Here is a 13,474-nt window from a genome sequence, read left to right on the forward strand (position 1 = left end):
GTTTTCTCACAGGTGGGGAAGGATTTTCACTTGTATTTTATGGGGGATTTTGACAGGGCAGAGCAAGAGCAGCTGAATGTGTTTGACAGGCAAAGAGGGCCAGTGTGGCAGCAGCTGAATTCAATGGAGCTTTTCCTTCTGAGATCCTGTACAACCTGAGGCACTCTGGGGCTCTTGAACCTGGCAGCTGGGCAAGTCAGTCATTGGAACAAGTGATAAATTAACCTGCTCCACTCTCTTGAGCATGGGTGTGATAAGCCTTAAGTAAACCCCTGAGCACTGCCAGGATGGGAGCTTGTTCTTTGCCAGGGAGGAGGGAGAAAATATTGCTTGGAGTAAATAAAGCAACTCTGCTTCCCCAGGAAGATGAAAAGAATATATTAGACATGTGAATGCTGCATGGAATCATTTGCACAAGGCTATATCTTGTCTGCTATGCAGGAATGTTCCCAATAAACCAGGCTTTTCCTGACCATTATTTTTCTGGATTTCCACCACATGATACAAGAGACTCTCAAGAGACTCCCGTCCCCCGGGGACCACAGCCTGCCCCAGAGGATGTTCCACGAGATCGACCCCAGAGCCTGACACAGGGACAGGGGGCCGAGGCCCTGGGGGGTGGGACAGGGGGACAGGGACCCCCCAGCAGCATCCCCGTGTCCCCCAGGGCCAGAGCCTGGGCCAGGGCTCCTTCACGCTGCTATGAACGAGGGCTTGAGAGCGCTGAAAAATCCCCAGCAAGGGATCAGCAAAAACCAGATTTAATATTAAGCAACTGCACCGCAAAGTTCCTTGGCAAGAGTCACTCTGCTCCTGACTGGACACTGCAGGCACAGCAAGGAAAAAAAGCAACAACAAAATCAAACCAAACCCAGGCAACCAAACCAGAAATGAAACAAGAACTGTGGCTTTCAATTCTGTGGAAAAGAATTGTCCTTCTCAGCCAGGTGATCATTGCCAAAATTGATGTTTCACCTCCAACATTCCCTACTGTGACAGACTGGAGGAGATTGTTGGCTGGAAACAGCTTGTGTGTGGGGGAGGAAGGGGCAGGTCCAGCCTTGCCCTGCCCTGGAACCCCAGCACTGCCCTGCCCTGCAACCCCAATCCCCCCAGAGCCTCTATCCCAGCCCAGCAGTGTCTGCCAGTCCCTGGCACAGCACAGGCAATGCTCCACAGCCACTTCTGGAGCCCCAGCCCAGCTCCTGAGTGACCAAATGAGCCCAAGTACCACCTGGGGGAAGGGCCCAGGAAGATCAAGGGGTATTGAAGGCTGACCACAAGGTGAGCACACATCCTGACCCTACCTCCTCTTGGCATTTCCATCTGAACGCTGCTGGAATTCAGGAGTTGATAGCTCTGTGTTTGTGCCTCTCTGTATCTTTTTCATCTTTCTCACTCTGTGTCTTCTTTGAATTCCCTCCTCTTTCAAATTTTGAGCAACGTTAAATTGAACAGTCTTAGAGTTTGTATAATTGAATGGGAAAAGTTAATGCTTTGAGAAGTGTTTTTTTTGTTGATTGAATGTCATATTAAACCTTTGGCCATAGTTTCTCTGATTTTATAAAGTTCCCAGTAAAGGCTATTTTATTAATTTGAGCTCCCGAGAATCTCTTGTACTGGTATTTCTCCAGTGCCTCCAACTCAAAGGACACAAACAATTGTAATTCCTATTAAAAGTCTCCTTGAGAGAGTTTTTTAGTGGATGGGAGTCAGGGCTTGTCTGTCCTGCTTGGCACAGCCCAGGCAGGGCTTTCCCAGCCACATTCCACACTCCATTGCCCAGCTGGAGCTGCTGATGCCTCTGAGTTGTGCTGGCCCAGCCCCAGGGACGCTCTCCTTGTCTGCCCATTCCCCCACGGTCTCTGGGCAGGGGTGGCCTCAGTGGGGGCTGCTGACATCCTCAGCAACTTGGAGGCTGCTGCTGGATTTCACTGCTCCAGAGGCTTGTTCAGCCTTCAGCTCTTCAGTGCAGGAATTCAGTGTTCCAGGGCTCATTAACATTCAGAACACCTTAACAAGCCAAGCCTTTGGGAATAATTTGATTTTAGCTTTCAAATCTTGTGTGGTTAATTCAACACATTTCATAAGTGTATTCAAAGTGAATGTATAATTGAATGAATATTTACAAAGAGAGTGAGAAAACATTTTTTAGGTCCTATTTTCTTTTTCCTGATCATAAATTGATATGTGCAATCTCCAATTGGCACTGAATCCAAGTACCTCCTCATGCAGTTTGAATAGATATGAATAGATATAGCCAACACCCTTCATGGCTGACAATCAATCAGACTCTGTCCCTACCCCCACCCCACCATTTCCCCCATCCAAGCCCTGGCACTCAGAGCAGCCTTGTGAAAATCTCAGCTCCCTCCAGCCCAGGCTGCACCTGCAGCTTTCAGCTCCTTGGCTCCAAGTCCCACCTGCTTTCCTTGGAGAAGGAGCTGCCTGAGACACAGAGGGATGTTCATTGATTGAAGGGAAGGGAAGGCACAGCTCCATCAAATGCAAAAGTCATTCTTCTCCCTGGCTCTGCCCTGGCCCTGATCCCCACAGCCTGTCTTGTTTCCTTCATCCCTCCTTTGCCAGGGACATTCTGGGACAAAGGAGATCTGCTTTGGCTATGGAGGGAGATCCAAGTGCAGCCACTGGAGTGGGAACCACAACTCATCAAGTTTGTGCCCTTTGAGAGACCAGGAACTAGTGAGACTCAGAGGCACAGAAGGGTTTCTCTTCATGGCCAATATAAAAAATGTGAACATGATAAAATTTAAGAAATATCAAACCCCTTCCCTCAGCTCATTGAGACATCCCAGCAACATCTGACATGTCCACCATCCACAAGGGATTGCCATACAGGAAGGATTTTAGACAGAGACTTAAGAAGAGGTGATAGGAAAGATAAAACTACAACTAAGATGCTGACTAGAGAGGTATTTAAACTTCAGAGAAATTGGGCAAGTCCCTGAAGCTCAAAGCATGAAGCCTGGGATGCACATTGGAATGACCTGAGAACAGCTGCAGGAAATAATCTGGGAGCAAGGGGAAGAACATAGATCCAGCTGCCCTAATGAAGAGATGTCCTTAGACACGGCCATTTGAACAGGAGAGCTGGAAACACCTGAAGGACGGGGTCATGAAATATTGGACTGAATATTGGTGGCTCATATAGAGGGGAAGATCAGAATTTCTTCTCCTGCCATAAGTTGAAGAATCCAGTAGATCCAGGAAATTCCTGCTCCTGGTGGGAATACTTTGCCATTTCTTCAAAGCACATAAGTGACCCAGATAATAAAGATTCACTTGTTTATTATGAAAATAACAAGTGTTAAAACCTGTGCCCCTTTCCAGGCAGACAACAGCTGTGTGCCCATGAACAGGCAGTGCCACTTGTGCCCTGAGGTGCCCAGCTGGGATTGGATCTCTCTGAGAGCACCTGAGGGAGAGCAGAGCACCTTGCAAGCTGCAGGTCCCTTAGAGCCCCGCAGGGTTCCTGTCCCATCAACATCTGCTCTGCCCCAGTCTGAAACAGGGCCCAGCATGGTGCCAGGATCATCAGAGAGCTGAGGTGTGTGCTGGAATTCAATGGCCTCCCCATCCCACAGCAGCCCTGCATTTCCCTCCTGCAGCCTTGGTCTCCAGCACAGCCATGGAGGCTCTTTGGGCTCCTGACTGTTCCTGCAGCCCCCAAGGGCAGCTGAGCTCTGCCTTTGGCACAGTCAGCCCTGGCCAGCGCAGGCCATGCTCAGCAATTGCTTGTGTGTGCCTGGCCTTGCTGTCAGCCCCGGCAGCGGCTGCGTGGCCCCTTGGTGGCCCTGTGCTGGCCCAGCCATGGTGGCCCAGCCCCTGTGCAGGCCCAGCCCAGGCCAGGAGCATTGCGGCTGGGAACGGCCCCTGTGCCGTGGTGCCCACGGCAGCCTTGGGGCTCTGTGCCCCATGGCCTCCCTGCTGGGCAGCCTCTGCCAGCTCCTGCACAGCCCCTGGCACCTGTGGGCCTGCACAGACAGCCCTGCCCCGGGCTCTGCCGGCCTCTGGGCCAGCAGAGAGGCCGGCCAGGGCTGGCCATGGCCGGGAACAGGCCCTGAGCTCCGCAGGAGGATGGAGCTGGGCCACAGCCAAACTCAGCCCAGGGCAAAGCTGGGCTCAGCAGCCAGGGCTGCCAAGGGCTGGGGACAGAGGCTGGTGGTGACAAATGTCCTGGGCCCCCTCCCTGCTCTGTCCATGTCCCCAAGGGCACAGAGCAGCCTCCTCTCTGGGGCACGTGCCTGTTTTCAATGCCTTGCACAGGCGCTGGCCCTGCCCCACAAGGCCTGGGCTGAGTCCTGCCCCTGCACGCCCAGCCAGGCTGAGATGGACACTGATGGTTTCTGGGGCAGGCTCTCTGAGCCCAGCCCAGCTCCCTGCAAGCTCTGCCAGCTGCCCTGAGCTCTGGGCAGCACCAAGGGCCTCTCCCCAGCCCAGCCCAGCTGGCTCTGGCCCCACAGCTCTGCTCAGGCCAGGCTGCTCTGGCCACTGGCCCCATGGCCTCAGCCCCTGCCAAGGGCACAGCAGCAGCTGCAGCTCACACAGGACTCAGCCCCAGCCATGGGGGAAGGTGCTGGGCCAAGGCCAAAGGAGGCTCCCTGCCTGCCCTGCTCCCCTCTGGCTCAGGTGCTGAGAGCTCTGCAGCCCCTGCTGCCATGCCATGTGCCCAGGGCAGCACAAGAGCCCCGGCCTTGGGGCCCTCAAGAGCTGCTCCTGCTCCAGGCCCAGGGCCCATCCCAAAGCTGGGGCAGCCACAAAGCTGTGCCCATTTCTGTTCATTGCTGCTCTGATGGGGATGGATCCTCAGCCACTTGGAGGTTGCTGATGATTTTTCCTACTCCCAAGGCCTCTTCTTTCTTGAGCTCTTCAGTTCAGGAATTCAGTGAGAAAAGCTCATAAACATTTGTTCAACATGTCCAAAGAAGAAAAGCCATTTGGAATAACAGAAGTTTTCAAGTTTTCTGTAATTAATTAGACAGATATCTGAAGTGTATTCAAAGTGTATATACTGTCTTGAAAACAATGCAGAGAGAACAGTTTGTTCTGTTTAATTTTTTTTCCTGTTTATAGATTGATATCAGCAATGTCCAGTTGATATTGACCCCCAGCACCTTCTAATGCAGACTGAATAGGTATGAAAATCAAGACCCTTCATGGCTGAGAGTCAATCAGACTGTGTCTCCTGCCCCCTCCCGACCATTTCCCTCATCCAACCCCTGGCACTTCTATGGATCAGGAATGGTGTCACCAGCAGGACCAGGAGAGCAATTCTTCCCCTGTGCTGGGCACTGGTTGGGCAGCACCTCGGGTGCTGTGTCCCGTTCTGGGACCCCAAATTTAGCAAGAACGTGGAGGGGCTGGAGTGTGTCCAGAGAAGGGCAACGAGGCTGGTGAAGGGTCTTGAGGAAAAGTCCTGTGAAGAGAGACTGAGGGAGCTGGAGTTGTTTATCCTGGAGAAGAGGAGGCCCGGGGGAGACAAGGTGGTGTCAGGGCACAGGTTGGACTTGATGATCTCCAAGGTCTTTTCCAACCTTGCTGATTCTGGGATTCTCTGAAACCACCCTTGGAGCAGTTGCAGGATGAGCCCTGGGCCTCCTCTTCAGAAGCTCCAGCAGCCCAGGCGCCTCAGCTTCTCCTCCTAGGCCCAAAGCCCATCCTGTCAGTCCTGCAGAGCCTCTGCAGCTCCTCCTCATTGCCCAGAACAGGGAGCCCCACAGGCAGACACAGCAGCCCAGATGTGCCCCCCGGGGCCTGGGGTGCCTCTGGCAAGGGAGCAGCTTGAGGCACTGCAGGAGCCTGCAGACAATTCCTGCAGCACTTGGAGGATGATCCTGCTGCCCAAGGGACGTTCCCATGGTGCCAAGTCAGGAACTGCAGTGGGGAGTGGGGCCAGAGAGGAAAGGGCAAACAGGGATGGGCTGTTTGCAGGGGAGGGAACAGGGCGTGGCAAGAGGAAGAATTTGGTACAAAAACAAGGGGGAAAAAAAAGCAAAGGTGAAGCCAAGGAAATGCTGAGTGCAGTTTGGGGGTGGCTGTCAGGCAGCCCTGGCTCTGAGTAATAGCATCTGCAGTGGGACAGGAATCTCCCAGCTGATGGGAACAAACTTTCTGGCTGACTGCAGAGGCCAGGACAAAGCTGAGTGGTTTCCCTGGTGTCCCCCAGCCCTTGCTGGCCCCAGGGGCTGATGGCATTTGTGCTGCCTCAGGTTCATGTCCCCACAGCAGCAGCATGGGGGTGCTCCTGCCTGCTCTGTGCAATGCAAACAGGGGCTCCTGAGCCAGTGCTGCCGTGGCTGTGCCTGTAAGGATGCGGCACCCGTGTGAGCTGGGGGAGAGGCCAGGGCTGCAGAGGGGGGATGTTGTTGGCAGCTCCATGAGGATGCTCTGGGACGCTGCCCTGGGCTGTGCAGCGCACTGGGGATGGATCAGCCCCTGCTCTGCTGCTCCTTCCCGTCTCCCCCAGGGCCCTTGCAGAGCCCCAGCCATGCTCTTTGCCCCCAGCCTGCCCACGGCCAGCCTGGGGCTGCTCACCCTGGGGCTTTTCTGTGCTGAGCATTGGCCTGGGTGTGTTCTTGAGAGAGCCTGGGCAAGGAGCCTGCAGCCCCCAGGGCCTGGCCTGAGGCGTCAGCGCTGCCCCAGCAGTGCCCATGGCCTGTCCCTGCTGCAGCCCCGGCACTGCCACCCCCAGGACTGTGCCCAGCCCCGAGAGCACTCAGGCCCTGCAGCAACACCAGGGCCACCAGGGCAGCGGGGCAGGGCCACGGCAGCAGCACTGGCAACACCAAGTGCTGCTGCTGCTGCTGGGCACAGCTGCTGTGCCAGCACTGATCTGCCCCAGCTCTGCACACAGACATTGCTGCTGCAGCTCCAGAGATGGCAAGAATAGAGGGATCTCTGCAGAAAACTTTGCTGGGAGATCCTTTAGTTCCTTTAAAACCTTTGAGACTGCAGCCCATCATTGTCACAGTCTGTGGCCACAGGGAAGGTGGAGAGAAACAAAGTCAGAAATGGCAGAAACAATCATCTAGCTTTAGGAAGAATATTTAAAAAGGAAAATGACAGGGAAATCAAAGAACCAAACCAACAGAGCTATAAGTGATGACTTTTATTACAAGTGATTTGCAGAAATTGGCAATCAGTTTAATACTTCCTAAGATGTGCAGTGATCAGTCTCCTCACTGCAGCCTTGAGCTTTTGGTTCCTCAGGCTATAGACGAAGGGATTCAGGGCTGGAGGCACCACTGAATACAGAATTGACACCAACAGATCCAGGCATGGGGAGGAAATGGAGGAGGGTTTCAGGCAGGCAAATACTGCAGTGCTGAGAAATGCTTTTCTCCTGCATTTTTCCTTTACAGATTATTTCAGTCATCTCCTGAGAGGTACAGTTTGTTCTGGTGCTTTTCATGAATTGATTGTACTCTTCATTTAGATGGAGATTTTATAATTGATTTCAGATGTAGAAGAATCTGAAGTGAGCACAGAAACAAACTCCCTCTGTCAGCCCATTTTCATCTTCTAGATCATTTTCAAGATGTCCTTGGGGGTGTTGGAATGATGATCACACAGCTCTCCACTTCTGGCTGCAGGCTCTGCAGATTGTTTCTTTGCATTCAGTCAGGCTTGCATTCCCTAGGAGTTCTTGGTAGCCTGTCATGTTTTCTTAGGGTAGAACAGTAACAATGAAAACCTTACCAATAGCACAACTGCCCAGCCCACAAGGAAAAGAGAAGAACAAGCTGTCAAGTTCTTCAAATATTTGTCCTGCTTTGCTGCAAGAGTTGTGCTGCACACACAGTGTAGAAAGCCAAGAGAAGCTGCAGTTGGTGGCACACCTTGTGACAGAAGCTGCACCTCATTCTTCAGGAAAGGTTCTTGGAAAAAGCATACAGGACTGAGGAGAAGTTTCTGGAAAAACTGAAAGAGCTTTTAAGAAATTAAATGAAAATTGAAACAATTCAAGACATTTTTCTCTATTTATTTTTATGCTCCCCTTTTCCATCTTGCACTTTCCATCTTTCCATCCCATTAATTCCAAACAGATCTCACCTCTAAGATCCATGAGTTGGCACGTTTTAGACATTTTAAGCTACCATGACCTACACACAGTTTGGCTTCCCCTGTTTTTCTTGGAAAGCAATGCTGGAGAGGTAAGTGCAGTGTTTGTGTCAGGTACAAATTCTGCATTCAGGGAATGCGCTCTGAGAGTGTTTGACCCTCAGCAGGGACAATGCACAGCAGGGACTGAGGGGATTCCTGAGGCACTGTGCAGGAATCCAGACTCTGGCTCTTGGCTGAACTTGGCAAAGTTCCCGTATTTGCAGAGGCTCAGAGGCTGCCCTCGGGGAACGTGGGGCTCGAGGCGGGGGCGAGCAGGCAACGGACAAACGGACACGGGGACAAACGGCCCCGGAGCTTCAGTTGCAGCAGCGGCGGCAGCAGCGGCAGCAGCGGCGGCAGCAGCAGCAGCAGCAGCAGCGACAGCGAGAGAAGAAACTTCAGATTCCCTTCTCCTCTCCCTCTCCCTCTCCCTCTCCCTCTCGCTCTCCCTCTCCCTCTCCCTCTCCCGCTGTCCCGCACCTCTCCCGCTCTCCCTTTCCCGGTCTCCTCTCCTCTCCCCGCCTCCCTCTCCCCGTGCTGGGCCGGGCCATGCCCCCGGCCCGCCCCCGGCCCCGGGCGGGGCTGCCCCGTGCCCGCCCCCGGCCGTCCCGCCTCCTGGCCTCAGCCCGGCTCTGGCCGTGCTGGCGGTGGCGCTGCTGGGCGGGGATCAGTGCCTGGGGCTGGGGTGGTATTGCCGGCTTTTGGCTCCGCCTGGCCCGAGCCCGGCCCCGGCCCCGGCCCCAGCTCCTCCCGGGGCCCGCGGAGGACACACGCGGCGCAGCCGCTCCCGCCGCCTCCGCTGCGGCTTGCCCGGCCCCTGCTCCGCCGCTCGGCAGCGCGGCCCCCGACCCCGAGCCGCAGCTGTCCCGTTGCAGAGAGCGAACGCCGGGGGATGGCCGGGCCGGGGCGGGTGAGGGGCGCTCGGGGGCCGTTGCTGGCCCTGGGCCGAGCGCTGACAGCCGCGTCCCGCCCGCAGGGAAGGCGCAGCAGCGCCTGAAGGAGCAGTACCGGCTGGGCTCGCTGCTGGGCCGGGGTGGATTCGGCAACGTCTTCGCAGCAACGCGGCTCTCGGACAGCGCCCCGGTGAGCGGCGGGGCCGGCGGCGGGCGGAGGAGGAGGGGGTGGAGGAGGAGGAGCAGGGCGGAGGAGGCGGGCAGAGGATGACACTGGGCAGGGTGGACAGCGAGCTGAGCCCTGTTCTGCACTTGCCTTGCAGGTGGCCATCAAAAGGGTGCCACAGAACGGCGTCCATCACTGGGGTGAGCTGGTGAGTGAGCGAGGTGCTGTGCTGGGCAGGGATGAGCCGAGGCCCGGCAGGGTGGGAGCCGCCAGGACGCCTCGAGGGAGAGCGGGCATGGGGCCAGAGCAGGGTGCAGAGCATCCCGGGCTGGCTGAGGGCTTCCTGACCCCCGGCACGGCATCAGCCCCACTGACAGCATCGTGCTCCTCCCGCAGCCCGACGGCACCAGTGCGCCCCTGGAGATCGTGCTGCTGGACAAGGTGTCCAGTGGCTTCTCCGGTGTGGTCCAGCTGCTGGAGTGGGTTGAGCTCCCCAACGACATCTGGATGGTGCTGGAGCGGCCGGAGCACTGTCAGGACCTGCACCATTTCATTCGGGCACGGGGGTTCCTGTCCGAGGGGGTGGCGCGGCAGCTGTTCCACCAGGTGCTGGAGGCCGTCTGGCACTGCACCAGCTGTGGGGTCCTCCACAGGGATATCAAGCCAGAAAACATCCTGGTTGACCTGGCCACCGGGCAGGCCAAATTGATTGATTTCAGCTGTGGCACCTACCTGCAAGAGGCAGCCTACACTCACTTTGCAGGTGAGCCTACACAGGGCTGTGCTCCCGGTTCTGGTATCTCATGGCTCAGCATCTCAGGGCCCAAGCTGGGTGTGGCAGCGGGGATTCTCCCTTTTGCTGCCCTTCATGGCCCTGAGATTTCAGCTGAGTTGGGTTTGAGCAGGGCTGGGTGGGGAGCCAGCTTCCAGTCCTGATGGCAGCCTTTGCCCACCACTCTGCCCAGGATTGGGGCTGGGGCAGCCAGTCCAACAAAAACACCTGTGGGTGAGGGTAGCAGAGATGGAGGGGCCTGGAACCTGTGCCCCAGCCAGTTTGGTGTGCAGGTGAGAAGGGCTTGGGCTGCTCCACTCACCTGGTTTGTTCTGGGTTTGTTTTTTGGGGCAATACAGACAGGGAGGATGAAGGCATGGTTTTCCCTCAGCACTAAGTGTGTTTCTGTCATGGTTGGGCCTTGCCAGGGCTTCTGCTGCCCTCTTCCAACACCGATGGCTTCTTTTCCAACCCCATTTGTTGGAAAGAGGGGCAGTGGGTTACCCTGTGTGCCACTGGGACAGCCCCTGCACGCCCAGGGATGCTGGGGCCAGCTTCTGGGAGCAGCAGCATCCCCCTGATGAACTCCATCTGTATTCCATAGGAACACCATCATACAGCCCCCCGGAATGGACCCATTTTGGCTGGTACTATGGCAAGCCAGCTACCATCTGGTCCCTGGGCATCCTGCTGCACGAGATGGTCTGCGGGAAGCACCCTTTCAGGAGGGACCAGAACATCAGCTGGGACCATCAGCTCTCGCTGCCACAACGGCTCTCTCCAGGTGGATCCTCATCTCTGGGCACGGAGGGAATACCAGTGCTAGGAGACAGCAGCGGGCTCGGGAGCATCCCACTCTGGCAGCTGCTGAGGAGGTGGCACATGTCCTGCTCTCCCCCAAAACCAAGAAAGTTTAGGCCCAGCTCTGAGCACATCCAGCATGGAGTGGGCAGGGAATGGTTGGGCAAAGCCAACAGGAGCTTTCTCCAACTGACCAGCGGTTTCTGGTTTCTCTGCCCAGAGTGCCAAGATCTGATCAGGCAGTGTTTATCCATGCTGGACGTGGAAAGGCCCTCATTAGAAGAGGTGTTCTGTCATCCTTGGATGCAGGATATTCATCTGCCCTAGAAGAAGGGAGAGAGCCACAGGCACACTGTGCTGCAGAGCCCCGGTAAGTTACAGCTGCACTCATGCCTTGGCCATCAGAAGCAAAGGAACCCCAGACTTTTTTGTCCTGCCTGTGTCACTGGCCAGGGCTCATCAGATGGGAGCACACAGCCCTTGTGCTGGAGCTGAGCTGCTCTGCCCAGCACTGGTGACCACCATCCAAGCTGGTTTTGCTTGTCCTGGTTCCCTGACAGCTGGGGCCCTGGGCAGAACCCTGACAGCCTGGTCTGAGCCCAGGGAAGGAGAAGGAGCCCCTGGAAAATCTGTATCAGGTGGGGCTGCTGCTGCAGGAGACAGCGAGGATCACATCAAGGATGACAGCCTCTCCCTGGACCTGGCCACTGGTAAGCTTAAGTTGATGGACTTCAATTCTGGCACCTTCTTCAAAGCCTGGCTGCACAGCAAATTTACAGATGAGTCCACATGCAGGGGGATGCTCCCAGATTTGGGCATTGCACAGCCTGGCCTCAACCCAAAAGTTCCCACCCCACTCATTGCTGGGGTGGATACAACTGATCCTTCAGTCAGCTGCCCAGCTGCTTTTGGCAGGGCTGGGGGCATGGGCTGGGGTGGGTACAAAATGGGAGTGGGCTCCTGGCCCTGCTAACAGCCCCCAGCACCCACCGTGCCCCAGGCTGGGGATGGGGCTGGGGCAGCCAGCCCAACACAAACAAACCCTCATGGTGGGAGCAGAGGTGGGACTCCAGAACCTGTGCCGGGGGTGCTTTGCTGTGCAGGCAAGGAAGGGCTTGGGCTGCTCCACTGCCCTTGTTTGCTTTGGGATCATCCTTATTGTGGGGGGCTGTGCAGGGGGAAGGGAGAAAGCCTGGGCTTCCCTGACATGTGGGTGGGTTTTTCCCTGGCATGCAGGGCTTGGGCCTTCCTCAATCCCCTCACAGAGGTACGATTTTTTTACCTTTTGTCTTGTTTCCCCTTTTTCTCTGTAATCTATTTTCAATAATTTATTGTTTGTTTTTCTAGAGGAATCGTTCGAGCTGGGATCCAGTCTGGATCAGGAAGTGCTTGGGAGCAGCTCTGTCGTGGATGGGCCGTGCCCTTGGAGCAGGCTGAGGACATCGTTTGGGACCAGCTTTTCTTCCAGCCATGGATGGCATGAGGTGGGTCCCCGTCTGCTTGGCAGGGTGGGATCAGAGCTTTTGGGAGATGGCAGCGAGCACAGGAGCATCCTGCTCTGGGCAGCTGCTGAGCAGGTGGATGTGCCATGGCTGGCTGCAGGCTGGGCACATGTCCTGCCCTCCTGCCCTGCTCCCAAAGGCAGCACTGATGGGCAGCTCTGGGCACAGCTCTGGGCACAGCCAGCATGGCCTGGGCACCACGGGCAGCTGGGACAAGGGGACAGGAGCCTTCAGCTGACGGGCAGTTTCTGCTTTCTCTCCTTGCAGCCGGGCTCTGCGGATGCTGAGGCTGCTCTGGGCTCTGCCAGGGCTCTGCTGGAGCTCAGCACCGGGCCGGAATCAGCCAAAGAAGAAATGGTGTCACCTGCAGCACAGACTTGCTTGAGCATTTTGGCAACACAGCTCAAGTTTGCAGAGTGACACCTCCCAAAAATTAAACTTGTTCAATACCTTCTGAAATCAAATCAATCTGGGATGACTCCAAATGACATTTTTCAGCTTGCTCAAGCTGTAGCTCAGCCCTTCTCTGAACAGTTCACTCCCCCAGCTGCCTTTTACTTCTCAACTGCTCCCTTTTTTCCCCCAGTGAATTCCCAGCCCGTTGCTGTCTCCATCACTTGCTGGCCTTCCTTGTTGCCCCTGACCACAAGGAGGGCTGAGCCCCAGGTTTAGGGACTCATGCTGTCACTGGCTGAGGAGCAGCAATGTCTCAGAGGTCCAGTGGCATTTTAGTGTCATTCAGAGCCACTCTCCAGCCCTCAGCTCTCCTCACTGCTGAGTTCTCACTCCCTTCATCCTTGCAGCAGGATGAGCTTTGTGAATCCCCTTGAGCCTCCCCACTCTTCCCAGCTGATGCACCCACCTCAGTGAGGCTGAAGCTGAAGCTTCTCTGTCTCCTCTGGCACACCAGTCCAGTCCCCTGTGTGGGGAGACCCAGCCCCAGAGCACAGCACACAGCAGTGCAGTCCGGGCTGGAGCAGCTGCCCTGCAGCCCTGGCTTGGCTGTTTGTGGCAGCTGAATGCTCCCTGTTTCCAACTGTCCCTGCAGGATGACCCCAGGGCAGAGCCCAGCCGGGCTCCCACTGCAGCCCCTGGAGCTTGGGGCAGACAGTGCTCCCAGAGCTGAGGTTCATGGGGAGCACCCGGAGCTGTGCCTGGCACTGAGTGCTGGCAAGTGTTGTGTTCTCATCTCCTGCAGCCTGAGGGGAAAACAACC

At 56.1% G+C, this 13,474-nt stretch overlaps 3 protein-coding genes across 3 annotated transcripts in view; all 3 read left to right on the forward strand.

The window, feature by feature from the left end:
- The window catches only part of LOC135291591 (zinc finger protein 239-like), a 208,789-nt gene that overhangs the window by 143,528 nt on the left and 51,787 nt on the right, over window positions 1-13,474 (forward strand). The gene's annotated exons all lie outside the window — the stretch shown is intronic.
- Window positions 1-13,474, forward strand: part of LOC135291570 (zinc finger and SCAN domain-containing protein 2-like) — a gene marked incomplete at its 5' end in the record, with an annotated part of 173,284 nt that overhangs the window by 122,209 nt on the left and 37,601 nt on the right. The window lies entirely within an intron of this gene.
- Window positions 6,332-11,588, forward strand: LOC135291572 (serine/threonine-protein kinase pim-1-like). The gene is made up of 7 exons (XM_064405853.1): window positions 6,332-6,344; window positions 9,101-9,207; window positions 9,341-9,391; window positions 9,655-9,946; window positions 10,560-10,739; window positions 10,977-11,126; window positions 11,317-11,588. The coding sequence occupies exons 1-6, from the start codon at window positions 6,332-6,334 to the stop codon at window positions 11,081-11,083; spliced, it is 750 nt and encodes a 249-aa protein (XP_064261923.1). The 3' UTR covers window positions 11,084-11,126; window positions 11,317-11,588.

Source organism: Passer domesticus (genome assembly GCF_036417665.1).
Source record: "Passer domesticus isolate bPasDom1 chromosome 8 unlocalized genomic scaffold, bPasDom1.hap1 SUPER_8_unloc_1, whole genome shotgun sequence".
NCBI classification, from domain to species: domain Eukaryota; kingdom Metazoa; phylum Chordata; class Aves; order Passeriformes; family Passeridae; genus Passer; species Passer domesticus.

Coding starts and splice junctions, on each gene's coding strand:
- LOC135291572 (XM_064405853.1), top strand. Junction 9,392..9,654: donor TCCATCACTGGGGTGAGCTG/GTGAGTGAGCGA, acceptor GGTGTGGTCCAG/CTGCTGGAGTGGGTTGAGCT. Junction 10,740..10,976: donor GCCACAACGGCTCTCTCCAG/GTGGATCCTCAT, acceptor TTCTCTGCCCAG/AGTGCCAAGATCTGATCAGG.